The sequence below is a fragment of the Aythya ferina genome (assembly GCF_964211825.1).
Source record: "Aythya ferina genome assembly, chromosome: 3".
Lineage (NCBI taxonomy): Eukaryota > Metazoa > Chordata > Aves > Anseriformes > Anatidae > Aythya > Aythya ferina.
Genome location: NC_140298.1, coordinates 56,177,000 through 56,204,817, shown reverse-complemented (window position 1 = coordinate 56,204,817; position 27,818 = coordinate 56,177,000). Strand labels below are relative to the sequence as shown.

General features: G+C 43.5%; 1 protein-coding gene across 4 annotated transcripts in view; it reads left to right on the top strand.

The window, feature by feature from the left end:
- The window catches only part of PHACTR2 (phosphatase and actin regulator 2), a 135,463-nt gene that overhangs the window by 36,729 nt on the left and 70,916 nt on the right, over positions 1-27,818 (top strand). The window contains exon 1 of one of the 4 annotated variants that reach the window (XM_084515858.1): positions 17,989-18,248. The exons of the other annotated variants lie outside the window; for them this stretch is intronic. Within the exon in view, the coding sequence (XP_084371984.1) occupies positions 18,200-18,248 (49 nt within the window). The 5' untranslated portion in view covers positions 17,989-18,199. Of the gene's footprint in view, positions 1-17,988; positions 18,249-27,818 lie in introns of those variants that run through there. 4 annotated transcript variants of the gene reach the window in all.

Here is a 27,818-nt window from a genome sequence, read left to right as displayed (position 1 = left end):
CCAACAAAAATAAACCTAGCAGCATTGTGTGGATGGAGCTGTGTGACCTCAGTCTCTCTTTTCCTCCTCTTGACTTTTGCACCTTTGCCTTTTTATGGCTTAGGAAATACCTAAAAGCCTGGTAGGATGCAAAGTGTCTGTTGCCTGCTACTGTGATGGACTGGTCCTGATAAGTCCCTTGGTGCCCTCTGCTCCCATTTCCACGCTGCTCTGCGTGCTCTGTGCAAACCTGCCCAACTGGGGGGCTTGTTGTTGTTTGTTTGTTTTTTCTTCTTCTGCCAGCCTTCACAGTCCCATTGTATTATAGGCAGGATGAAAAAGGGAAAAAAGTGTTTTGAAAATATTAGTAGCTTGGCAGCTGAAGCTTCCCGAGGCTTTGCAGAGGGATTTGGAGTACTTATTTCCTGCACTTTCACGAGTTGTGCTATGCACTGTGCAGTAAAGCTCCAGCTCTGCAGCTGGTGCCATGGAAGTAGGTTGCTGTGCTCAGATCCGGCATTTGCCTGCACATCATCTTCCAGGTTCAGCTGTAGCACTGGCAAGACCACACCTGCACTGGGGGCTTAAGCTGCCACCCCGTTGCTGTCTCACAAGGGGAGAGGGTGAAATTTTCGCACCAGTTTGGTCTCTAAAAACACAGAACAAACAAATTTGGGAAGAGAAAACTTACTTGTATCAAACTGGGCTTCTTTTCAGTGGAGAGAAATAGCAGAGAAAGTTTTCATGTGCCCTATCTTTTCTCTCCTTGTCAACTCCCTGATCACATTGGCTAGGCACAAACACTCAGAAACTGGATATTATTCATCACTGGTACAAGATTACTTCCCACAGCTGAGAAGTGGTCTCTCAGTTATTTTGGAATTTGCCATGTCAAAGATGACTAGTCCAAGATTTAAAAAAGAATCATTTTTTACCATCTTAAAAAAGCATATCGGCTCCTCCACTTTGCTCCCAATTCTTCCCTCCCGTTTTAGTGAATGTTACATTAAATCACATTCTGTTGCTTGTTCATTTATAGAACAAGCTATCTCTTTGCCGTATTTGTGCACAGCTGCATCACATGCTTTGCGTGGTGCAGGAGGCATTGCAAATGCATGGGAGCAAAAATGCTTCCCGAGCAAAACAAGGCACCCTGCAGCACACGAGCACTGACCTGCGGAGGTGATGCTCAGCCACCACACGGAGCCTGTGGAAAGCTGGATTGCTGAGGGCCACTGCTGGAGGTGGAGTGCTGGGCTGGGTGGACCTTTCCTCTATGTGTAGGATGAACACAGGCCGAGCAGAGAGATGGAGAGGTCCCAGGCTGCTGCAACATGTGTTAGTGTATCATAGTGGATGGAGGATTGTTACCAAAGAGCGCTTTTGTCTCCTTTGTGAGAAAGCTGCATGCTTTTAAAGAAGTGATTATTAATCTGTTATACCAATTCTTAAAAGCAGTAGATGAGGTACACTGGTAATCATTAACTGGTGAGTCTGACGTCCATCCCGAGCAAAAATATGGAACAGATGATACAGAGACTGAGCCAGAATGAATGAAGGGACTGAATATAAGTAATTCCAATTAACATGGGCTTGAGGAAAAACAGGTTTGGGGGAATTATTTCATACATCTAACTTGCTGCATTGGAAGATGCTTGGCTTGGTTCTGCTGTGTAGACCCTAGACATTATACAATTAATATGTTATGTATCAAATGAACTATCTAGTGCCTAAATACTGGGTTTCAAAATACAAATGTAATTTGGGAATTTGTTGCCACCCATCTGGTGTGATTCTGGAGGTACCCAGCAAGAGCTGGTTCTCTGCTCCATGCTATGTAGTGCTACCAGAAGTGACTAGCAAGAAAATATAAAAGTATTTTCAGATGAGAAACCAATGCATTCAATATGGATGGATGAAAGGCTCTATAATCAGGGAGGGAAATAATTAGGTCATAGTTACAGATTGGGAGTCACAGCATTGGGAAGCAGTGATTTTGAAGGATACTTGCATAATAGTATAATGCTGGAAGCACACAGTCAGCCAATGAACTGTGTCCCAGAAAGCTAAAGCACTCTTCAAATGTAGTTGCAACACTGATAGTGTCTTACTCTGCTCTGAGCACTGGAGTGATGGCTCCTGGGGTGTTAGGTAACTTCTGGTGTCCCCCATCTTGCCTGAAACATGGGGACTATTCAGGAAAGCTTTGTAACTCAGCAACTGGAGTCACAGTGAAGGACTGACCAAAGCTAATTTCTGATATTCTGGACCTTCTTTGCATCTCACCATAAAACACCTTTGCACTTCTGTAAGTATAATTTCACAAAGAAAACATCTCAATAATGTTTCTTACTAGAAAACATTAGTTTGGGCCTCTTCATTCACATCTGTGACTATGTATCACCAAGATCTATCTGTAGAAGTACCTTGTTGGGAATGGTACAGATTAGAAAAGGGAATGTAACTATTGACTACCACCAGGGGAAAAACAGTATTTCAGAAGTTACAGCCGACAGACTGCTAAATAGGCTGAAAGTCAGGGTCCCAGGTGCTAGAAAGCCTCCAGCAGGATGCTTCCTAATGAAAGCTCACAATTCCTCCTTCCAGTTTAATAAAGCTCCTGTTTACAGGGGAGCTAGCTGTATCTGCCTTCATTGCCAGCTGTTGGATGCTGCAGCATGGTAACACAGAGGCATACAAGTCTTGGCTACCTCTCAGCATGAGAAAGGCTTCTTGAAATCCTGCCCACTGTAGTGTTTTTCAGTGCATGTGCAGTAGCTAAATGAAAGATGCTCAGTTCTTTCTCATCGTGGAGTCAGCACTGGCCAGGGTTCACGTGTAACACATTAACTCATGGTACTTTTATGCAGTGTGTACAAGTGGGGCTGGTGGGGCAAGCCAGAACCAATTAGATCAATTATCTCCACTTGCTCCGTTGGAGGGCGGATTCTGGTGCTGTTCCAGTGTTTGAAATCAGGCATCATCCCCATTTCTCAGTGTTGCTGTCAGCCTGGCGATGCAGTTGGAACTCGGACAGGGCTGCAGTGAAAACTGGGGTTAAAAAAAAAAATAAATCACTTTGCTGTTTTGTCTGGTAGGAAGGGCTTGCTGACTAAATCTGGCTGCTTAAAAGGCAAATTACTGGTGCTGCTGTTCAGGCTGCAAGGAACCACTTCCTGGCTTTATTGCTGTTGTTTTATGTAGATGCTGTGTTTTTCTCCTTTGAGCTGGTGAGAGTTTACTTACATTTTATTTTTCATGGGAAGAACCTCAGGAGGAACTTCAATGCCCTGTCATCCTTCAGGTTTACAATGTCTTTCTCTGGGTGGCTCCTAAGCCAGGGGCACCCCTTGAGGAGAGGCCCTTTGTGGCAGAGCTGGAGACACTCTATGAGGGAGGAGGATAAGCTTAATTGTCTACAGGCTTTTCCCCCAGACATGCATTCCTTTGGCAGCCCTGTATCACCTGAAAGCAGGCAGGCTCCTCCAGAAGCACCAGGCTGCTCTCCAGGACTGTGTTAATGGGACTGGACAACACTTATCCAGCAGTGCAAGTGATGACAGGGCACTGCTGTGGGGCAGGCAGCCGTGGTGGGACCTGTGTGGATGTTTTGGTACCAAGGAGGAAAGCTTTTGGTGGTGCTTGTGTGGTTCAGAAGCAGTGAAGGGGAGGGCTGGGGGCTGTAGAGCTGAGTGTTTGTGGGTCTAACCACAAAGGGAATAATTTATTGAAAGGGAATGATTTATTTAGTGAAAGGGAATGATTTATCAAGCGGATATCCTGCTACCCCCTAGATTATGCCTGTAGCAGGCCTGTTTGTTGGGTACTGTGAGGGATTCAAACATTGCAAGGATGGGGAGCCTGAGACATGCCTTACCTCACAGCTGGTGAGCTCCCACATCTCACACCGTTTCAGCTACACGTGCTTTCAGGAGGAGCATGCCCTTATACGTTGCTCTCCTTCAGCCTGCAGTTAAGTGGCATAAAAGACCATGCACACAGTGGAAATGCCCTCAGAGTTGCTACACACATCGTATGCTTTGCTCATTGTGAAGGGAAAAGGAGTCAAGAAGCCAGGCCTGAGTGTAGGCTGTTGTTCTAACCTTTTGCTCACATTCAGGAACAATGACCTATTGTTATGTTGTTTCCTGCAGATTATACTAATAACCAGCCAGCAGTGAGGCATGAAAAGTGCTCGGGTTTCTTAGATTGAACTCTAACATAAGAAAATGTGGCAGCTTTTTAAAGGCCAATCAAAAATGTATTTTATTTTATGCAATTTGCCTTCTTGTACAAGGAATTTCACTGTAACTCTCAAAACTTGAAAACTTCCTGGAAGAAATTGATTTTATACCTTAGGGCCCATGTCACTTCTGTTATTTTCAACTATTTTACAATTTGGTGATTATATATGTAAATTTCTTCTCTAAATGACTGTAGGCTAATGTTGGTAGAATTCATCTGATTGTGAGAAGATGCCCCATGCTGTGGGATCCTCTTGTCTGTCTTTGGCTGGCAGCACCAGCTGAAGGTGTTGGGGAGGGAAGATGTGAGCTCTTGTGGGGCTTTACCTTGCTGGGTAGCTGAACTGCACCACAACTGCTCTCTCACTCCTCCTCCTCAGAAGAGGAGGGAAGAAGAAAAGGAAAGAAACAACTCACGGGTTGAGATAAGGATAATTTAATTAAAGGAAAAATAACTATTAAGGGAAAATTATTACTAAATAATTTAACTAAAGGGAAAAGGGAATTATTCTCTAGTTCCCACCAACGAGTGATGCTTGACCATGTCCTTGAATCAGGGCCTCACTGCACGTAGCTGTTGTTCAGGAGGACAGATGTTTTCACGAGTGCCCACCACTCCCATCTCCATCATTTTTCCACCTTTCATTGCTGAGTGTGACATCATGTGGTATGGAATATCCCTTTGGTTGGTTTAGGTCAGCTGCCCTGGTGATGTCCCCTCCCTATCACTTGCCCACCCCCAGCCTGCTGGCTGTGGAGGCTTGCAGGGAGTCCTGATGCTGTGCCAGCACTGCTCAGCAGCAGACACTACACTGGTGTGATATCACTGCTGCTCTAGCTACAGGTGCAGAGCATAGCACTGTGTGGGCTGCTGCAGGAGATGTTAATTCCATCCCAGCCAGTCCCAGCACAGCTCTGTGAGCTTACTCAAGTGTTACAATTATTTGTGCACCAGCAAGTCTGTAATATATTAGGTATAAAACCGATTGTCTCTGAAATACACTTTAGTGACTTCAGTGATATGGCACCAAAGATGCACTGAGTGATGTTCAGCTTTCATTTGGGCAATTCAGTAACAAGCTATTAGCAGCAGACTAATGACATAAGCATGTAAATTTTCTGTCTGCAGAGAAGGTCACAATCCTCATATTCGGGGTTTTCATTTGTCCTTTAGGGCTGGCTTAGCTTTTAGCGAGCTTTTAACCTGGGAGGTGCAAAATATCATGGCACTTTGAAGGCTTTGCTGTCGGACAAATGACATTCAGTGTGAACATTAACAGGGAGACAAGCCCAACTTCATTGAGGGGATGGCTTTTCCTTACTAAAGTGATGTGGTCCTTTAGTTAACCAATGTTACTAGAGAGCTTACACAAATCAAAAATTGCTTGAATTGTGGATTCTGTTCCTTTATATTAGCAAAGTCAACTTGACAGGGACAATTATTTACAAAACCATCTAATATTTATCACATGATAAGCAAATACCAAATTTGTCAGGCTGCCTGAACCATAATTTCTTTACCTACTAGTTTACTAACGTAATCTCTCAACACTCAGTTACTTAATTTTCTTTATATTAGACTGGTAAACAGGTCTCTATGATACATTTCCACACTTTTCCAGTGGATCTGAATGGCACCAGGTCTCTCTGCTGGAACTCCTATTCATACCTATAAAAATGGTTTAGGATTAACAGGATGCTGTAACACCAAATCTGTGCACCCAGAAAATTTTCAGCAGTGCTGGCTGCACTAGAAAATGTCTGCCTTTTCACCTGCATCAACATTCAACTGACTTGCATTAGTTTAGCATACCTACTCATGGATAAGCATAAGTCTAAGCAAATATGTTTGCTAAATAAATGTATTTAAAATCATCCAGCCCTTGTCCACAGATGTCATGTCCCATGCCGAGACATATGGCTTTTTTTGAATTCAGCTACACAAAATGAAGGTGGCCCTGTTTTGTCACTCAACTAGAAGGCGCTCTCTCCGAAGAGCAACTTTTGAAAGGGATAAGAATTTTCTCTGCACACATTAAAAAGAAGTCTCTGTGTTTTTCTCAGCTGCCAGTTCTGCACTCCAATTTATTTTCCTCGTTTTGGGACAATGAGGATGGCAAACACAGTACACGCTTCTCAGTCACATAAATAAGTTGTAAAACATGCTGAGAGTTTTTGGCACATCTTCAGCAATGGATCGTTAGATAGGAGGAATAAACAAAGGCACCATCAACTTGACCTCTGCGTAATGCACTTAACGACTGCCAGCTACATTCATAAATTTGCAGACAGTGGGTTTTATCACCATGTGTAAATCAAGGTCGAGTTTCATACTTGCTGTGGGGATCATGAGAAAATTGGAGCCTCTGACATCTTGCATTGCATTTTAGGAGTTTGAGTGAGTGGGATGTGGGCTTGAGGGTACTTGGGTACATCGTATGGTTAGGTGAGACTTTATATAGACTTTTACTTGCTATTTTGGTGGAAAATAATTATTTACTGTGGTACACAGCAACTGTTTTAAAATAGAAATTGAGTGATCTTGGGTGTCTTAGGGTTTGTTTTTTTTTTGTTTTGTTTTTTTCTTAACACTATTTGGACAATGCAATCATGGAGCCAGCATCGCATGCCCTGGTGACAGGAAAGCCCTACACCATATAGCACTGGTTCAAGGGACTTCACAGAAAACACTGGAGCACAATGCCAAGTTGGACTTTGCTGATCAAACGCCACAACTGAAGGTATCCACGCTGCAGCCAGTGGGCCCAGATCAGGTGGAAGGTGATAGGAAGTGAGGAAACATCTTCAGGTTACACCAGGGGACATTTAGGTTGGATATTAAGGAGAGTTTCTTCATGGAAAGGGTGGTCAAGCACTGGAACAGGCCGCCTAGGGAAGCAGTGGAGTCCCCTTCCCTCCCCGGGCAGTCTGTGTTCTTGAAAATGTGTGTTTTCTTCCTTTGGGAGTGGGTCTGGTTGCATTAACTTTATTCAGCACTCAAATACATTTCAGCACAATAAACACTGTAAAATTAAGTCATTTTTCTCCCAGTAAGTAACATACCAGTAAAGATCTCAGTGCTGGCTCTCCCCCATCAGCTTTGCTGATGACATTGTAATTCAGTGAGCCACAGAGCTATGGATGTATCTGAAGTATGGTTTCTTTTAAATTGATTTTCTTTACAGACAAGTTTTCTTCCTGGGCATTTTTGTGAAAGCTTCTGTCAACCCTATTTAATTGAATTGTAGCTGAAAACAGTAATATTACATTTACATTAGCTCTAAAAGTCTCTGCATTTTTTCCCCTGTAGCCCATCTGGCTTTAATGCCTCTAAATTTTGATTTAATGAAGTTTGTTCATTTTAACTAACTAAATGTGCTGCATTAACAATCTGCTGTATTAAGCAGGTAGTTTAAAAAAAAAAAAAAGTGTAATATTGATGTTTAGTATTGGTAAAAGCACTTCCCACAAGAACAATACAGCATTCCTGCTTCAGCTCGTGTAATTAGTTTCCTTCTGCGTGGGTTTTGTAACTGAATGAACCTGAGTTAAAAATGATCTGGATCAGCACATAAAAAAAAAAAAAAAAAAAAAAAAAAAAAAAACCATGACTGGTGTGATTACAGCGTGCTGGTTCCCTGGCCACCAGCACGCAAACGAATGATGCGTGAGAATTTAAAAAGCAAAATCAGCCCCACAGATTTACATTTGATTTAAACTATCAGTGCACAGAGACCAAGTGTGATGTGTATGGCAGTCATTATAAGGAAAACCTTGCCATGTTTTCTGACCCCTTAGAAATAGAAAGCCTTCTCAAGGGAGCTGTTGTTGGGTTACTAGAGCAGCATTCCTCCACACCCATCAGAAAGGGTGTGAAGCCTGAGCCTCAGTAACAGCCCTATCCACAGTCATTCCCTCAGCAGGGAGGATGTGCTTCCTGGCATAGAGGATGGCTCTAGTAGAGGCTGTTAGGTAAAATCTGTCAACAGCAGAACTACATCCAGTTTGGAAAATTGTTGAAGATACTGAAAGACGGTGACTGGTTTTGAAGACCAATGGATGGGGAGCTCGCACCAGACCTGGCAGAGAACCAGCCTGGATCAGTGCTCTGCAGGCACTCAGCTGCCTCTGCAGAGCATGAAAACCCCAGTGGAGCCAGCCTGGAGGGGATGTCACTCCCCTCTGAAGCCTGCAAAGAAGTGAGTGGCAGGGAGCATCCCTTCCTGCCACTCAAAATAAGCACAAATAAACAACCAGGCTACACAAAAGCAGGAGATTCATTTTACACCCTTGTTTAGAACCCTTTTACTTGTTGTGGGTTTTTCTAATGAATCGGCAAAGATGCAGGCCAAGTACCACAGCTGTAATTGTGGTAGGTGCAAACAGGGAGTTTTCCTTGATAGCTGTAGGAGAAAACTGCCCAGGGCTGGGCTAAATGCCTTGGAGCAGCTGGAATAATCAGGCAGAAAATAGCAGGCAGGCTCTGCCAGCAAGGAAACGCAGCTGAGCACAATACCCTCACTACTTCTGTAGCCAGCCAGACACCCCGAAGAAGATGAGGTTGAGACAGAGATTTAGGAATTTTTTGTTCTGGATGTTGTCTGGGTGGCCCAGCCTGTGCTGGGGAGCAGATCTGTCCCTTCGTGACACGAGCTGGCAGCACTTCCCCTGTTTTTCCCCACAACACTCCCGATGAAATGTGGAAATCTGACCTTGAGGATAATAATATATCCCTAGGACCGGAGAGGGGTGCTCAAACACTGCAATAAAACACACTGTATAAGTGCCGCAGATGGAAAGCGGATACGGGTTCAGGATTTGCCAAGTGGGAACAGTAAGGTCAGGCTTACAGGAGACCCTTTGGGGAGCACCTTCACTGCTGCCCTGTTAGCTGCTTTGCAGGTACCAATGAATTGAGCGTGCAGTGCCGTGCTGTGCAGAGTAAGCAGACCAGACACAGGGAGATGTCTGACATACATTTAGAGGTGTATTTAATATTGCAGCGCTTCCGGATTCCTCTAACATGCTAGGGATTTTGGCACCAGGTCAATGTTTGCATCAGTACCATGTGTCTCTGGAACAGCAGTGCTTACTTTAGAGCTGGCTATGAAAATAGTTTCCATTATAACCCCTTGTTTTCACATGCTTCTTACTTTTCTTTCTTTCTTTTTTTTTTTTTTTTTTTTTTGAAAATCCTCTTTTGAGTAAAAAATTTCCATTCTGTATCTTTGCCAAAAGGTGAAGTTTCCCCCCCCCTCTTTTTCTTAAGCTTAGAGGAAGAATCTTTAGGATGTTTTTGAGTCATGGGAGAGTGGAGAAAAATGCATTTTCTCAGTAGGGAAAGAAAAAGATGCATATTTTTGTAAAAGTAGAAAAAAGGGGGAAATGAAACTGAAGGCTGAAACTTGTATTTTTGGCCTAGAGATTCCTGTAGTTAACTCGCATCATAGGGAATGACTTTGATTTAACAAAGGCAGAGATTATTCTGACTTCTGGCAGTTAATCAGGCCCAGGTCCAGGTTTCAGGCGTTGCTGGTGTTCAGGATATTATTTAAGGTTGTGTCTTTACAGCTGTCCATTTAAAGGGGAAGGAGCTGGTCCCCTGTGGTCTCCTGCCCTTCGGAACTAATTATAGTCCAGCAGCACATTGAAATTCATTCCAAAATCTCACTGAATGGAGAGGAACTAGCAGAACAGTTGTGCCAAACACTCTCAGCTTTTCCAAAGATGAGAGTTTTCTCAATTCTCGCTCAAGCCAGAAAGAGCAAGTGGATGTGTTAAAGCCATGGGCAAGCTCAGGCACCTTGAAAGGGCATTCAGGGTGTTCACATGTGGCTGGTTTAAGCAGCCGAGAAACTTCATTTTTTAATTTGCTATTTTCTTGTTGTTACTGTTGATGAAGTCTCTTTTTTCCCCTTCATATAGGCTAGGAAGCATCACTGTAAAAATCTGCCGTGCTATGTATAGTTGCATTGAGTCAGTGAACGAGCAGATGAGGAAGGAAAGAGAGAGGCATCTAGCAGCCACCATGGTCAGTGGGCCTCTGCTCCGAGGCTACTTTCTGTTACTGCTTTTCCTGGTGGGAGCTGTAGCTGATGCATTCCTGGTAAATCCCCTTCCACACATCCCACAAAAGATACCAGGGGAGCCCCGCTGTTGGGCTGATGGTACCATCGTGACCCTCAGATGTGCATTTTCTGTCCTTTTTTGAAACTTTTAGCTATGCAGCCTGAACATTTCATTAAATGTTTCACTTTCTATCCTTCAAAACCTGCTTTAAGTGTATGTATGTTTGGCAGAGACATCCCAAATGATGTGTTTATGTTGCTCCGGTGCCAAAAAGCAGTGATTCATTAAGAAGCCTGGAGACATGGAGGGAAAGCTGCAGCCAGCAACCACCACACATGCTCTGAAGAACAGAAAGCCATGTTTTCCTAAGGAAAATGGTCGGTGCAGTGGGACGGGTGTGATAGCTGACTGAAGGGAAGAGGCACTGCTGGACAGGATGGATAATTCTCCTGGATAATTGGGCTTTGCTGCAGCAGCAACAGCCAGGAGGCTGCCATTAAGCACAAGTGGGAGAGGGAAAAAATATCCACGGGGAGCCAGTGAAGCTGGTAGGAGCCTTTCCTTGTGGTGCTGAATTGGGGTGTTCCTGTGCAGGGAGCACTGCTATGGTGAAGAAGAGGTGGAGGAGGAGAGGTGGTGTCCCACAGTAGGAACAGACCTCCAGCTGCTTCATTTTCTCTGCTGGGACTATGCCAGCTTCTATCAGTAACGGGGCCTGCTCTCTCTATTTATTGTAACTACCGATATGAACTCCAAGTGGCTGAAGTCTTTGGAAAGCTGGCAAAACCCCAGCTCTTGAGGAATTCCACAGCCCGGAATGGCATTTTTACACCAGCGCTCTCTTCTTCCCCAGTGGCCTGAACTAGGACAGGCAGAAGGCTATTAATAATTTTTAATGCAGTCCTTTTTGCCTTTCATCGTAAATCTGGAAACAAAGACAAAATTGATACCCGGTGATAAATACATGCTTGATTGGAAAATTTCTGGCAGTTGTTTTCTGTTTGGAAAAAGGAAATGTTGTCGTGTGCTATCATAGCACTGTCACCGTGTCACAAACCTCAGCGCAGCAGGCAGCTGCTGGGACTGCACAAAGAGACTGGACACATAGGAATAGCACAAATATTGATTGTTCTTGTTACCGATGATAGTAAAAACATAGAAGAGTTTTTGAACATTTAAAGTTTACAATTTAAACCCAAACTTTAACATTTCAATTATTAAGTATCTGGGTGAGACCTTACAGACTTTGGATAATGCATCATGGGGCATCTCTTCGGGGTTCGTCTTTTTTTCAGGAATATCTGGTATAGGGTTAGGACACAACGGGATCCAGTATGTCAGTTCCCCTTTGTGCTTTAAGCAAAGACAGAAGCTAGCATTTTTTTTATTTTTATTTTTTTCTCTCTGCGGGCACAGCACAGTGCTTTGGTCTTGTTTAAACAATAAAACAAAATCTGAGCCCTGAGAACACATTTTAATAGAGTATTACTTTTCAGTAAGATCCAATAAATAAATAAATAAATAAATAAAACCTACACAACTCTGCTGGTGTCATAAGGGCCTAATTAATCATTATCTGAACTGTTCATTTGATCACCTTTTTGATCACATCTTGCACAATTCATTTGATCACATCTTGCACAATTGGGCTAAGACATTCTCTAAAACCTAGATTACACCTCTCCTGCTACTTGTGTCATAAGGCTTTAGGCAGCCAGTAACACCTAAAATGGTAGATGTGAAAGTAATAATGCCCCAAGTAAATGTTGAAATACTCTGGGTCTGTGAGTAATGGAAGGTTCCTGTGTAGGTCAGGTTTCCAAAACAGCAACTGACTTCACATATTTTCAAGAGGGAAAAAAACAAAAAGATTGGCAACAAACACAGAATAAAGAAATGTCATAGAATTTAGAATTTGCTCTTAAAGAACATTAAAGAAGGAAAACATTGTAAAGACACTGTGGGAAGTAACAGGGATGGAGGGAAAGCATGTAGAAGCTATTAGAAGGAGGCGCAGCAGGAGAGCAGGGCAGTTTCCGAAGCCAAGGAGCACGGTGCATGCAGAAGGCAAGCACATTCACTTTCCATGCCTCCAGAAACATCTGTGCCGGGAACATGCTCTTTCTGTTTTCCTTTTTTTTTTTTTTTTTTTTTTTTTTTTTGACAATCACATGGATAGATCTATAAGCATTCATCACTGACCATTTAAAATCATATTGATGCAGCTATTGTGAAAGTTCCCTCTAGGTACAGACAGCACCGAGTCAGAGAGCATCATCAGGGCCACATAGCCGAGGGTACCCAGCACACGGCCCGTATAATAAATTATTGAGCTGCCGTGGCAATGAATTGTTTACGTGATTAACCACGGCCTGAAATTTGCTTACAAAGTGTTTGGTGAATAATTTAGGCTAGCAAATGCGTTCGTAAATGCACAGCCTATTTGCAGATGATTTGCGAGCAGAAAGAAAAACTGACTGGGCCAAATTGCCACGGATAGGTTTGCCCAGCTGTGCTTGCGATGGCAACAAGCTGGGGAGGACAAATACGAGGAGACACTGAAACAGAGTCAAGGTCACCTGAATACTGATAAAAGTCTCAGCCCCTCAGATCTCTCATAGGTAACGGCCAGCCTACTTGTCAACCAGCGCAGCCTTACTGCTGTACAAGCAGATCTCATCCAAGGAATGCCCGCTATTTGTTTTAATCAGAATAGTCCTCATTAGCATATTAATTGCATTGGCCTAAGGCTTTGAACCCCTAGCTTCCAAATTTAAAGACTGAACTACAGAGGTTCCTCTCAGCTAGCTGCTCTGCATAGCTCCCTTTCATTCGACTATGCAGAAAGTATGTATGTGGGGTTGTTTTGAGGGGGGAAGGGGAAGCCACAGATTGGTGATGATCACTCGGACACAATGGCCTCTTTTTAAAAAGAGACTTCAAACTCTTTTTGTGCTGTATTTGTGTATAGGAAATGGGAGGTGACACTGCAAGGACACAGAATTGCTATCGAATGGTTATTCAATATAAAAAAGGACAAGCATTTTACCATATTTTAAAAATATTTTTTAAAAATTATTTCCAAGTGAGAGAACAATCTAGGGTTATTTTATTTTGACAGCGCCTGTTTAAGAACGACATCCAGTCGATGTTCTGGTCTTGAGCAAACAGGCTCGTGCAGTGCCCTTTCCACTCTTCCCGTTTGTAGCTACAAGCTCTCTACAGGCAGGCACAAATTCATCGTCCTTATTATAAACCTTAGTGTGAACCATGACTAAAAAAAATTTTTATCTTCTTGTTCATGTTTGCTCATGTCATAACCTTTGCTTTGTTCACTTAATTATACAGTTCTCCAGTCTGTAGGATGCAGTGCTGCTCCTATTCTACCAGCTCTGCATATAATTTTATTTCATATTTGTATTTTAATTAATATTTTTTTCCTCTTACAAGTTGGAATGCTTTTGCCAGTCCTGCATTCTGAGTCCTATGGTTAAACATGGTGTCCTCTCCTTAGAGCTTCTGTTATGTTTAGTGCCATAACTTAATCTCAGTAACTGAAGGAAGAGAAATATAAATTCACTTTTTTAAAATGCCTCTTTACTGAATGTGATCCTACAGAGCTCTAAAGATGGGACAATGGCATCCTACATGTTGTAGGTCATGCATTACCATCAGGCATTCCAGTATAATAAGCCCACTGAAATACAGCCCTCTTTGAAGCTTTACCGATGGGATGGAGTTTGTTCTTTGATGTGTGAGAGAGGTTAAAAGCTGTGCATTATTTCAGTCTCCCTTGGGAACTATTTTGAAATTTTACATTCTCTCCAGTACAGACATCTCATGCTAGCCATTTATACAATGTGCAGTGTTTGTGTTCTACAAACCTTCTGAAGTTCACTAAGAAGCTATTCTTCCTCTTTTGGTGGAAGATCTGAGCAAGTACAGAGTTTAACAGAATTTCCTATGGTACCCAACACAATAACCTGGGACAAGAAGGGAAGAAAGGTGCAGGTAGCACGATGCAATCAGATAACCACAGTTCTGACACCAAAACCTAAATAGGACACCACATCCACTGACCACATTTATGTGAGCATTGTGTCAGGGCAGTTGGGCACCACTTACTGGCACCTGTGCCACCCATCAGGTGAACCTCAGCTTCCCCACCTGGCTGGAATACATGTCCATGTTTCAACATCTTCTTGCAGCATTTCCTTCAGCACAAGATTAGCCCTGGCTAAAATTAAAGTGGAAATTTTAATCTTGAAATACTCACTTTTATCTTTTGGGACATTCTTAGCTTTGCGTGTATGTCTGGACTTCAAGAAACCACAGTTTTATAAAGACCATTACAACTACAAATGACCGGGTAGTCCATTTGTGTCTCTTCTCATTTGTTTTTTAAAGATGAAGAGGAAAAAACATCCAAACACCTCATAAATAAATCACATAAATCCTAAAAAAAAAAGAGAAAAAAAAGTGCATTCATACAGATGTATTAATTGCAATCTCAAATCTCTGCTAGAATCAATTGTTATTGATATATATTATGTATATTATGTATATATTATATATATATGTACAATATATATTGACATATATATTGTAATATAGTAAACTTAACTTTTCTGAAAGCCAACTACATGGCAAGAAATTTGCTGCACAGATTAAAATATCTCTAACATACTGTAGATTGAAAGTCTCTAGACAACTGAGTACTAAATGTATTTTTTTTGTGTGTAGATGCTCATAGGGGAATGTCAGTAGGATGCTAGAATCTCTTCTGTGTGGAGGCAATTGCAGAAATATAGCTCTACATATGAGAAATGTAATATATAATTGACTGTCCAGTTTCTTTCATAGTTGATACTGGTAGATGTCTTCTCATACACTGTTGAGGATTCAGGGTACCCTCTCATTAGTGAGTCATAAGGTGAATTCTTAAATCTAACACCTTAAAAAGCAAGATTTAAGCAGAAAAGTGCTGTTTTTTCCCCAATTTAAGATCACTAATGACTGTAACTTGAGTAGCCCAACAAATATATTACTTGTTTGCATCTCTAGGCAGGACATAAAGCAGAAAGAGACATACATGTAAATGTTCTATAGATCAGTGCTATTTAAAATATTTTATTTTTTAATGAATATTTCATATTTAACTAGTATTCCCTATTTGGAAACAAGAGAGAGTGTTTGCTATTGCCCACTTTGCAAAGGCTGAATAAAGGATCTATGGAGATAGTGCTGGATGCTCCCAGCACCTTGTCCCTCACAAATATAAATCTCCTTAATAACACCTTTAAATGTGCTAATGCAAGTAAATTATTTCTTGTTGAAAACTTGCTCTTTTGGTAAGTTTTATAATCAGAAGCTTCATTTTCTTATTCTATATGATATGCCTACAACCTGTTAGCATTATAAATTCATGTTTATCTTCCCTAAACTGGAATTGAACTCCCTGACTTTGTAGAGTAGTAATCCTACCTGAGTAGTTCTGTGACGTACCACTAAGCACCACTGATGTATGGTGGTGACAGGACCCTTGCAATGAGATGGCTGCAAAGGAGTTATATAAAAGAAAGTCACAACCATCAATTATTTTTTTTTGGGGGGGAAAAGTACTGACATTTAATTCACCTGGACTGGAGAATGTGATAGCTATACCCGTTTTATGTGCTTATGAATAGATTTTGAGGAGTTTATTACCTTCACAGGAATCATTGTAGACAGATGATCTATACATTTGCATTGTAAACTGGGTAGGGGAACACAAATTCCTTTGATAGAATTAATGAGATCCACTGGAGGCAGACAGGAGCACTTTTATGTTCCTGTTTACAAGTAACTCCAAAGGGAGAATTCAGGTTTCTCAAAACAAACCCTTTTAAAGTCATTTTTCAAGGTAATAAATGTGGGGAATTGTTGGGAAAACAAAAACCCACCATCTTCTGAGAAAGAAGTGCTAGGATTCAGTTGTTTAAGAAGCTTCTCCTTGTGTGGAAGGAGGGATCATGAGAGCATCTCCTCTAGCCTCTTTCTTAACTCCTGCTGCATAGCTCAGTTTGGTGTCTCTGTAGGTGTCTCTTCCACTTTTCTACAACGCAGTGCTCTGTAGGGGGCTCCTGGATTGCCAGGAGCACTGTAATACTTGCTCTTCTTGCACTTGTATATTGAAATGCAGCACCTGTGTCAGTCTTTCCTGTGCACATCCACACCAAGCCTTTTGCTGGAGAGCACCTGTTGCTCTTTGCATCTCATCTTGTGGATTTTGAGTTGTCTCCTAACTTCAGGGTTTTTCTAAAGCAGCAGACAGCAGCACTAGAAACTGTATAGTGTTATAGTGTTGTTGTTTTTTGTCTGGTAAGAAGCACAATGATGTAACTGTATCTCTACTTACCATTTTCCTATTTGCACATCCAAATGAGAACATTACCTTTCCTGTGCATCAGCAGCAGCTCACACACAGCAGCTTTCTCAGATACAGCTCTGCAGGCTGTTTTGCTTAGTCCTTCAGGTCTGATTTTGTTCTTCTGACCCTATTCAAACTCACTTGGTTGAATGAGCTGAGTTCGTTAAATAATCCAGATAACTGTGACTGCCGTGTCCTTGTTATCACTCTGGTAATATTTACTCCACCTAAAATTGCTGCCAGGAGTGATTTATTTAGCCTTTCAGAGCTGTTTGAAAGAATTGCTCTCTAGATGGCCGATGAAAGCACTGAGAGTCCCTACAGCTCCCCAACAGAAGCACCCTCATTAAATGTTAGTGCCCTGCAAGCAATTGGTCTTTTCATTTATCTAGTTCTTCATCTGTTTGTGCTTTAGTAATTTGGAGTTGTCCTCACTTCTTCCTCTTGTAATAAATCAGGTACCTGATGGAAGTCCGTTAGACTCAAGCCAGTACTTTTGGTAACTGAACGTGTTAATTGCATTCAACAAGGGAATACGTTTGTTTACCAGGACTAGTTTTCTATAAAAAACTATGAAGATTGGTGTTGTATTCTTGACTATTTGTTGTGTTTTAGTTGACTGCAAGACTCTTCTGGCCATGACTGATGCCAGGCTAAGCGGCTGCTGCTGTTACTGTATTTGCTTCCTGAGCACGGGCCTCATAGTTCTGCAGCTCCCAAAACACCATCGCAGTACCAACACACAGGAAGGCCAGAAATCTCCTCAGCCTCCCTCTCTAGGACTTCCAGGCCACTCAAAACCGTGCTAACTTCAGCGTAGGTCTCACTAACAGATGTTCTCTGGCGTGTTCTTCACAAGAGCTTTCTGTGCCCTCGCGTGATGCATCTTCGTGCTTGTTCCTAGGTACTGAGCAGCAGTAGCCACTAAGCACTTGGGATGGTTTTTGTGTGCGTTTTTCTTTTTTTTTTCCTCTATTGGCCAACAGTTACCTGTTTGTTCTAGGATTAAGCCCACAGCAGGGCTCGGATTATCCAGCAAGAGAAAAATACTAGCGAAAACTAGAAACTTTGTTCCCTTTGCCCTGGTGCTACACGATGCCTCTTTGCCCCACGCCTTCCCCCTCGGCTGATCCCAGTGTCCCTTTTTGCCCCTTCTCAGCGCTGGCTGCCGGGGGCTGCCGTCCCGGCCTCGGGGAGGGCCCCCGCGGGGCCGAGGCGGTGCCGGGGGCGGGGGCCGCGGTGGGCGCGGCGCCGGAGCCTCCGTCCCGCTCGGAGCCGTGCCCCGGCAGCATGAGGGGCGGCCACCGGGACACCGCCGCCGCCGCCGCTCCGGGACCAGCCGCCCCCCGCCCGCCGGCGGGCGGCGCGGCCCCGGCCCCGGCCCCGGTCCCGGTCCCGGTCCCCGTCCCCGTCCCCGTCCCCCGGTTGCAGCCGCGGCGGAGGAGGAGGCTGCGCCCCCGGAGGGCGGCGTGACGGCGGGGCGCCTCCCGGCCGAGCCATGGGGCAGACCTCGGTCTCCACGCTGCCCGAGCCCTCCTCGCACGGCGGTGAGTAGCGGAGCCGCCTGAGCCCCTCTGCCCGGCACGGCCACGGGCTCCTCCTTCCCTGCCCTACCCTCCCCGGGTAACTGATGGGAGGGGGGGAAAACGGGGAGAAACTAAAAAAATAAAAAAAAAATAAAAAAGAGGGGGGAGGAAAGGGTTGCTGGCACCTCGCCCAGCCCATCTGGCTGCGGGACGGGTCGCGGTGTGAGCGGGATTTGTTGGGAGTAAAGGCAGAGCGTGCGAGGGGAACTTCTCAGTGTTATTGTTTGGGACTGAGGAGTCGCGGTTACTTGCGGAGGGGCTTTCTGGAGGTAGGAAGGACCTGGGGGTCCCTTCCCGCAGCCATGGGGTGTAGGGGCTGGGTTAGTGCCAGCCAGGTCTGAGGCTTCCTGCAGAAACGGCACTGCACGCATTTCTCCTCTGCGTCTATTTCCCTTGCGTTCGTTTAAAACAAACAAACAAACATATCCCATTGTAGTCCTTTGTATCTTCTGAACTTTATTCTCGATTCTCTCACTGCTCTTAATGTAGGAATGTTCTGTCTGCTAGGAGACAGTACAACACGCTTCCTTTATCCCCTTCCCCTCCCCTCCTTCTTCTCTTCATGGGACGTTCAAGTACAGTTTTGGTTAGGTAACCAGTCCTCCACTAAACCATATCACTAAGCTCTACATCTAAACGTCTTTTAAAGATCTCCAGGAATGGTGACTCCACCACTTCCCTGTGCAGCCCGTTCCAATGCCTAAATCTTGCGGAAGGTCTCGCCCGGCAGCCAGCACGTTAGGGTTGTACCGAGGTAGGCACTGAGGAAACAGCTGTGAGGAAACAGATGTATGGGTTAAAAGCTTTTGTTAAACGTCCTGTACCAAAATGTGTCAGAGCTGCTACGTGCAAAAGTGTATTTTGAGGTTATTTTGGCAGGAGGGGGGCTGTATTTTGACAAATCATAGTTGTGGGGCTCGCATTGTCTCCGCAGAATGTGACTGCACTGTACCTGGGCTGGATTTGTAGGTTTTACTACAAGAAAAGAACATCACCCTTGAATATTTCCCTAACAGAAAATGGTATTTCCAATCAGCAGCAGTAAGAGGCTGTTATCTGAAGGTGTAGATTATAACAATGTCACCTTGGTAAATGTTTGTCATCACCCATTTAAGAGCAATGGGGTTCAGACACTGCTGGAGCCTTCAGGAGGTCTTGCAGAAGAGCAGTCCTGCTGCAGGTTCAGCCCCATTGGGAATGTTGGGAGAGCACGTCCTCAGTGAGAAGCCCTTGGGGCAGGTACATTCATGAGGGGCAGAGCTATGTATTTTCTCTCATCTGCTGTGTGGACGTGGCCTGAAAGCTCAATAAGTCACGAAGTTTGGGATGCTTGGTCCAGCTCAGTCAGGGTGGGGGCTGGCTCCTGTTGCTTCCGATTGAGACTGATCGCCCCTTACACAAGGAATCCTAAAATCTTCATTGATTTTGGCATGCCAGCCAACGACAAGCTGTTTAAGTCTTTGACAGCTGCTAGAGATTAGAGTTGAAGGAGATCCCTGTCTTGTACGCACAGTTTTAGTGTTTTAGTGCCAAGGAATCAATAGTGCATTCAGATCCCTCGTGAGCCAAACAAAAGCAGCTGTGAGAAGTCGCTTGCCTGTTGGCTCCATTCTTCTCCCCAAACACGCCAGCCTTTAGGGGTTGTGATCCTGCTCTCTCATGCCCTTCATGTGCCCATGTGGGGTTCAGAGGGACTGTTTTCTGGGAACGATACTGGTGAATTACAGCAGGGCCTTAGCTGGGCTGGTAGGCTGAAAATGGTTTGATACAGAAAACTCAAATAAAAGATTTTTCCTGAAAGGGTATTATAATAAATATAATATACTGTACAATACAATACTCAGTATGAGCACAATCCAATGTCCTGCTTTTTTTTTTTTTTTTTTTTTTTCTCTTTTCTTTAAAGATTTACTTTAAATAAAAGATTTTACTCTTGGAAAGGGAAATATAAACTGAAATATTTAAACAGCCCGACGTCCTGTTGGCACTTTCCCACTGGGTGAAGTGCAAGACTGAGGCCTTCCTATAAAACTGTAAGTTCTCATCACAGCAAATACATGTTCACACCAGCCAGAGCAGAGCTCTATCCAGAGAGAAGGAATCGTGTTTCTGTGTCCCACTGCCTTCCAGCAGCTTCCAGTACATGCAATGTTTGTGTGCAGTAATGCTCTCTCCCTGGGGTTTGCTGTCCACTGTGGGTGTTCAAGTATTTTGGTGAGGAGAATCTGGGCTTTGGTCTCCTCCCCTAACTGTAATGGGTAGATGGACAGCAAAGCAGGTCTTAGCTGTCTGTGAACACTCAGCAGGCAATCTGTTGCTCCTCCTCTCCCTCAGTTCTAACTTTTCTGGCATTTAGATTAATTTTCTAAAGCTTGTTTGTTATTTGTCGTGCTCTGCAACTGTGAAGAGAAAAAAGGAATTGGCCAGTGATAGCAAGACAGCATAGATACGTGGAAAAGGATGAGTGCATACTGTCCTTGTTCATCTTCCTTCCTCTTCTGTGATTATCCTATGCCTGGCAGGACTTGATTGAAGTGCTCTCTCTTCATTCATTGGCTTGGGCTCGGTGCTTTTTGGGGTTATCAGCTCTCATATGCAAAGGCTATTACTTCTTTCTGATAAACAGCTTATCAAAAGATAAGATTTGTGCGTTTTTTCCTTTTGGGTTTGTTCTGGGGTGATTCAGTACCACACAGAGTACTGGCAAACAGCTGAGTCCTCAAGTGGAAGCGTGATTGTCATATTGCAAAGCAAACACTTAAAGGAAAAAAAAAGAAAACGGTATTTTCAATGGGGTGGAAAAGACTTCTGGTGATTTTTTTTTTCATGGTTATGACTTGTCAAAAAATGAGACATGGTAAAAACATGTCTACAGGTGTTCCTAGAAGGGCATCTGTCAGTTCTGTATGGAGTCTTTGGAGCACAGCTGAGTGTGTAGAGGGGAAGGAGCAGGCTGTAAAGGGCAGGTCTCAAGAACCTCCTGCCCTGATGTGTTCAGTTGGGTGAGCTGAAGACGGGGGCCAGATCCCTCTACTGATCTGCAAAGAGCTGCGTACGTGCGTAGTCCATGGGTCTGTTTACTGTGGGATGGGTGGGAGTTCCTTTCATCTTATACATTTAGCAGAAACAGAGCACAAATTGTCAGGCTTGGGTTCATCCTGTTATAGACCAGATTTTTTTTTTTTTTCCAGGACATGAAAATGTACTTCGACAGCACAGGAAAACCATTTCCCACCCAGCTCACCCCATGAGATGAAAGCAGTTACTCTCAGGATCCTGTTGTTTGTTGATTTTGGCACTCAGTGAAATAATTACCATAGGTCAAAAGTTAACATGTTTCTCAGACTGTTCTTTTTCATCTCTCTTGGCATTATGGGATTTCCTCTTAATTGACAAGAAACCAGCAGCTTCACCTGTGTCTGTGCAGAGAAATTGTAATTGCCTTAACTGTGCAAACTTATCTTAATTCTGAAATGAAATGGAGAACTGATGTTTGTTTCAGCAGTTCCAGGTGTTGACAGACAAATTAGTTGATTATCAGGGTTTGTTGTGGAAGAGAAGTTATTCCAGCAGCACTCCTCAGTAGTAGCTACTTCTGAGCCCTACTGATGATGCTGTGCTGGAGCAAGAATTTCAATTCCTATGGAGATACTCAGCAACAGCCTTAAATTTTCATCCTGACTCAGCCCACTGCAAATCTGAAGGCACAGACAAAGCCCCTGTAGTAATAATTCCTAACTGGGGGGAAAAAAAATAAAGCTTATTTTTCGCTTCCAGCTTCTCATCCTTTTAAAAGTGGAGGAACTTTGACATCATTGCACTTTACAGCAGGGCATCTCAAAGCATTTACAAGTGCACTGAGCTACTCACAACACACCTGTTAGCCGGTCATTTCAGTTACTGGTGCACTTTAAAGAAAGGAAAGGCAAGATATTCAGCTGAAGAGTCAAGTCCCATTTGAGGTGAAGCACTAAATGACTTGCCCACAGTCTCAGAGGAAATTCTTGGCAGAGAGCATCATCTTTGGTGCTTTTTTTTTTTTTCCCAGATTTAAATTGACTGAGGGCTCTGAGGCTGAATCCTCACAGTACTGCACTGGGAATCCTATTCCTTTTTTGTTCCTTTTTTATGCTTTTGTAAGTTCTGGGAGAGTTATAACTGCAATGTAAAGGGAAATCTGTTTTCAGTTTCTGCTAAGTTTGCATCCAAAGCTTTTCTGTTTTTCTGGATCTTGAGCATGGGCAACTCTTTCTCATCTTACCTGGGTTGTCAGATGGGGCCAAAGATGCAGTAGCTCCAGGATTTGGACTAATTAAGTGGGCAGTTTGACCCAGAATTTGGGCTGAGGGACTGGATATTTTAGATACCTTGTCAAAGGCCCCAAAAGCCCATGTTTTCAGACAGAATGGGTAACCACAAATTCACCTATTGCTAATGGGATCTGTGTTTAGACCTTTTAAAAGTTGGTCCTTGTGTGTCGTGAGTTGAAACACCAAAATAATAGAAACTCCTGTGTAAATGTGGGTCTCAGTACCCAAAACCATGTTCTGGTTTGCACTGTCAGGGAAGGTCCAAGTGTGACCATGTGAAATGAATCACTGTTTATATATGGGGCAGTGTGTTGCCTCTTCTCACACTGAAGCTGCTTCAGGGATACCAAGAGTTGTCCCTTTTGCTGCCAGCAGAGATGACCTTTCTTTTCTGGCACGGTGGCTGAGATGGCTTCATGTGCTGATGTTTGGTAGTTGCTAATTACCTGTTTGCAGTGTTAGCCATCATCTTCCTCATCTGCTATGAGAATGAGAACTGACCCCAAGGAGGTCAGTGCCAGCGGGGCTGTGAAGCCCAGCGTGCTGACTGTGTTAGTATGGAGTTGTGTTACCAGGTGACCACCCCAATACTTCCCCCCAGAAGCTCCCAGGAGCTCTCATTTCCTGAGCCCCCTGTGCTAAGGCACGCTGCAAACTGATCCCACTCTGTAAGATCTTAGCCGCCCCTTGGATCAGTTGTCCTTCCTTCCTAGATCCTCTTCCTCAGCTTTCTTACTGCTCATGGATAATAATGTTCTTAGATGTCATTTTTTAATTACAGGTTCCAAAATACTTTCCAGTTGTTTTCATAATATTCCCTGATTCAAATGGGAAGACTGAGGCTGAGGAAGCAGGACAGCTTACCTGAAATCGCTCAGTGGGCCTAAGACACCTCCAGAAGGAGAAAAAAAAGATCTCCCAAGTCCTTGACAGTGCTTGAGCCCTATCACAGACCCACCTATTAAAAGCAGGAAATGCTTTAATGTTAATACCTTACTTCATGTGTTTTTACCTACTTAAAGTTATCCTTTAGGTGTTTTGGACAATGATGCATTTCTAGGGTTAAAAATGAAGATGTGGTAACATTTCTGAAAAGTACTTCTGAATCACTGCTGGGTTGGGATTTATTTTTTTTTTGCTTTAGTTCTTTTAGAACACGATGATTAAAAAATAGAGTGCATTTAATGCTTTGGAGCAATCACAGACGCATTATTTACAAATACTTCAGCCAATACTTAGCCTGCTTCTGGAATTTACTTTTGCCTGTAGTTTTTCACTTGTAGCAATGGCTAGAAAGACATTTCTGATCCACAAAAATGCCCAAACCAGGTGCCATTCAGCCCCATATGGAGGAGGAGTGCTTTTTGAAGAGTCCCGTCGTTGCCTTCTCTAGTGGGATTCCTGATCCTCTGCTCTTTCTGATGGGATCCGCGACAGTGTGATAGAGGGATTTTCATCTGAGTGTGTCTGGGCAGGGCCGGTGCTAGGCATAAAGGAAAAAAAGAGGTGGAAGTTTGCCGGGGTACCTCTTGTTGTTTTTGATGCTGTTTTTCTATTTTCTGAGCTGGGTTATAACATTACACTTTGTGAATCAATTTAGCCTTGCCTATTTGCAATCCATACGGTGTTTTGGACTAATAGTCTATACAGATGATGCAGATACCTCCCTCCATCACGTGGAGGCTTGTTAGTAGGGAATTTGATTTCAGACTGGAGTTGCTCACAGCCTTTATACAAGGCTACTGCGTAGGAACGAATTTGTTCTGGTTTTCAGGCATCTGGAAACAATGTCTCTGTCCAAAGTGAAAGTCCTGTTTACCTTTGTGTTTTCTCACTGCTTTGAACAGCCGTTATGATCAGTGCAAGTGGGGAAGAAAAGCTAGGGAGAAATGAGGATCTCGGCTGCACTGCCATTTTGTATGGTAGCCAGGGATATGCAGGCAGGTTGCATGCAAGTGAAATGAGGAAAAAATGTGAAAGTACTGACTTACTGTCTGGTTTGTGGTGATTGGCTATCTGTGAGTTGGACGCCACGCTTCTATATAATACTGTGAACTTGTGATAACGCTGCTACTTGGCAGGTCTGACTATTTATACAAAAGCCTGTGACAACGATACCCTTATGAAAATGAAGTTTTATTGAAAAGATGTAAACAGCAAAGTGTGTGTTGCCTCTTCCCTTCCCGGTTCCAATAATTGGCTACCAGCGAATCTGCGTGATGTTTCCTTGAACAGAACCAGGCTGTGGTACCGCTGTCCTACCACTGCAAGCTCTCAGGAAGGCCAGTCCTGTTCCTAGAGCTTAACCTGCACCCCTCCCTGCAAATGTGCTTTTTAATTCGTGTTGCGAGATGTCTACACTCTCACTGCCCAAACCAGCAGAAAACGGTGGTCAAGGCAACTACAGACACAGGCAACAGAAAGCGGTCTGGATCCAAGCCTGTGTTTGGTAGCTACCTGAGCTACATAAAATAGCACTTAGCGGGAGTGAAATTGGGTCTGGGAAGCTAGCTCTGTGTGCCAGTGTCCTTGTCTTTGTCCTCAGCAAGCTGCTGCCTCTGCTGATGTATCCCAGATCCTAATCTATGTCGATGTGTGTTGTTGCACCGATGCCAAAAGGCACAGCAGTTCATGGAGGAGTCACAATGCTGTAGGCCCCAGTTACGTCCTAATATGCCCCTAGCCAGTTTTTGCAGATACTATAGCGAGTGAGAGGCCTGAGATACTTATTCCTAACCAGCACTTTGCGACCCATGAGGCTCTGGTAAACCTCAGTGTGGCTTGTAGGTCTCCAGCCTCTGTTGTTTAATGGACGCATGGAGATTTCTAATATTTGGCTGCCAAGCAGGCGATGTTAACCAACGCAGTAGCATCCTGAGGCAAAAACATGATGCAGCTGCAAATAGGAAGGGAGTGTCAGCTTTGTGACTTTTATCTTGTATGTTTTCCTTGCTTATAGCCCCCAGAGACCAACTTACCTGAAGCTTACCTGTCATAACAAGCAATATAAAGTCAGCCAGGCTGAGAACTAATCTCCTGGGGGCTTTTTTCTTTAAACACTCCCACTCCATTCACCCCCTCCCCAAATCCTGTGAGTAATCAAAGAACTGACACTTTCATTTCGTCTTTATGAAACACGTAGATTCAGTGGGGTACAGTCAAGCAGTTTGACTTGTAACCACTTAAAGTCATTATAAGCTGGTGGGGAATGATTGTTAGATACTGGCTGTCTTTGTGAGACAAGCAGTAAAAACACCAAACAATTAATTGCCAAGAAATTGGGCACATTTAAAGTACACATATATAATGTGTTATAATTCATTTCATTGGTAATAGCTCAAAACTGGCTCTGTATTTCCTTTCCTGTAAATGTATTCAATGTGTCTGAAGATTACTGGCTTGTTCCTTGCAGTTTTGTAAATTTATTGCATTTCTGAGTGGAAGGAAGTGTTGGTTTTGGCACAGATGCTACGAATATTCTTGTTCTGAAAATGTGAAGTAGTGTTCTAGTACACTGTTAATCTGGCCTCTTTTATGTTGACACAAAGAAGGGTGTAGTGGTTTTGTTGTCCTGTGTGTTATACCATCATGCATGGGCCTCCTCTTCTGAAGAATTGTTCAAGTGATTCATAAAAATAAGGAAAATACTAGTATTAATAATTAGTATTAAAAATCCATATGTGACTTAAAACAACTTCACTAATTGTAGAGTAGTTCCTGTGCTTAAATACTGCAATTGCGGAATTTTGAAGGCTGGTCCAACTCTTCTTAGAAGATAACAGATTTGGTAATTTGGGAAGAAAATGCTGTTGTTGTTTCTTACTTGAATATTGCCACTTTTGAAACATGGAAATGGAATATGGAAGAACTACATAAGGCCCATTTGTGAGATGTGAAAGAAGCTATGTATGTGCAAGTGAGTGAACAATAACACGAACAACTTGAAGTTTGTGGATAAAGCCAAGTTGTCAAGAGTTGGACAAGCACCAGGCAAAAATGAAAGATGGTCTATAGTTTAGTTGGAAGGGAAGTCAGAGAGAGTAGCAGAACATGAGCCAGCAAGAAAAAGGAGATGTGAACTACAAAGCATTGCAGAAACTACATGACCATGACGCTTGTCTTTTAAAGCCTGTTGTTTGACAGTGCCATCACGTTTACTGTATGGTGAACATGATTCTGAAGAGAGGACAAAAGTTTTTGCTGGAAGAGTTTGGGGGAATTCACAGGGACCTGAAACTGAAAAACACATCCTGAGTACTTACAGCATGTTTCCCAAGCTATGTCCCAGTGCAGAATAAGCATAGCTAGCTGAAACCCTGCATCAAGGTGATTTAAGCTTTTCCACTGACTTTGCCCTGAAGTGGGGTAGGGGACGTTCGTGTGATCTCTTAGCACACAGGAGTGAAGGCCACAGCTCATCGCCCTGGCATGGACTAGGAAGGTTTGTGTCTCCCAGCTCTGAAGACTTCCATGAGCATTAATCAGTCCTGAAAATGTCCATTGGGTGGTAATTGAATGTTGTCATCCTCTCTCCTCACTAAAAACAGAGCATGCAAGACCTGGTGAAGTGAAATCTATAGACTAAGTAACCAAGTGAGCAGAAATGAACAAAGTCAGGCCCTGGATTTTTGCATTCACATCTTTCAGCCAGCTGTCCCTGCAGAGAAAACATCTCTCTCTGTGTCGCTCAGCCTGCAGTACATCCAGGGTTTGCTTAACCGCAGAAGAAAAACACTGCAAGAAACATCCGTAGAAAATGAGATGAACCAAAAAACAAATAAAGTCCTTCGTTAAGCGAGTTGATCATGGTGGAGAACTCCATCTGGAGATAGTTAGCCACAGCACAGGGTTAACTTGCTTGCTATCCCCTTAGTTTGTCAATGGGAACAACCTCCTCTCTCCTCCCACATCTCTGTTACTCTGCCTGTGGTTTAGCAGATAACATAATTACATCATGACAGTCCCTGGATGGGAATGCTGCTGTTTAGCATAATTGGCAACCTGTTTTTTCCCTGAGGGCTTGTTTCATGGGTTGTATACCAGCAGGGCAGAACTGAGCCTTCAGCACAAAGGTGTCTGGTGGCACAGATCGGGTTTTTTTAACCCCTAAGAGCTGACACACCCTCTGTGTTTATGGGGCCACAGGTTTTATTGCTATGTTCCAATTTATTTTTTTACTCTTTATGCACTAAATTCCACATGGGAGTGAGAGGAGAGTGGA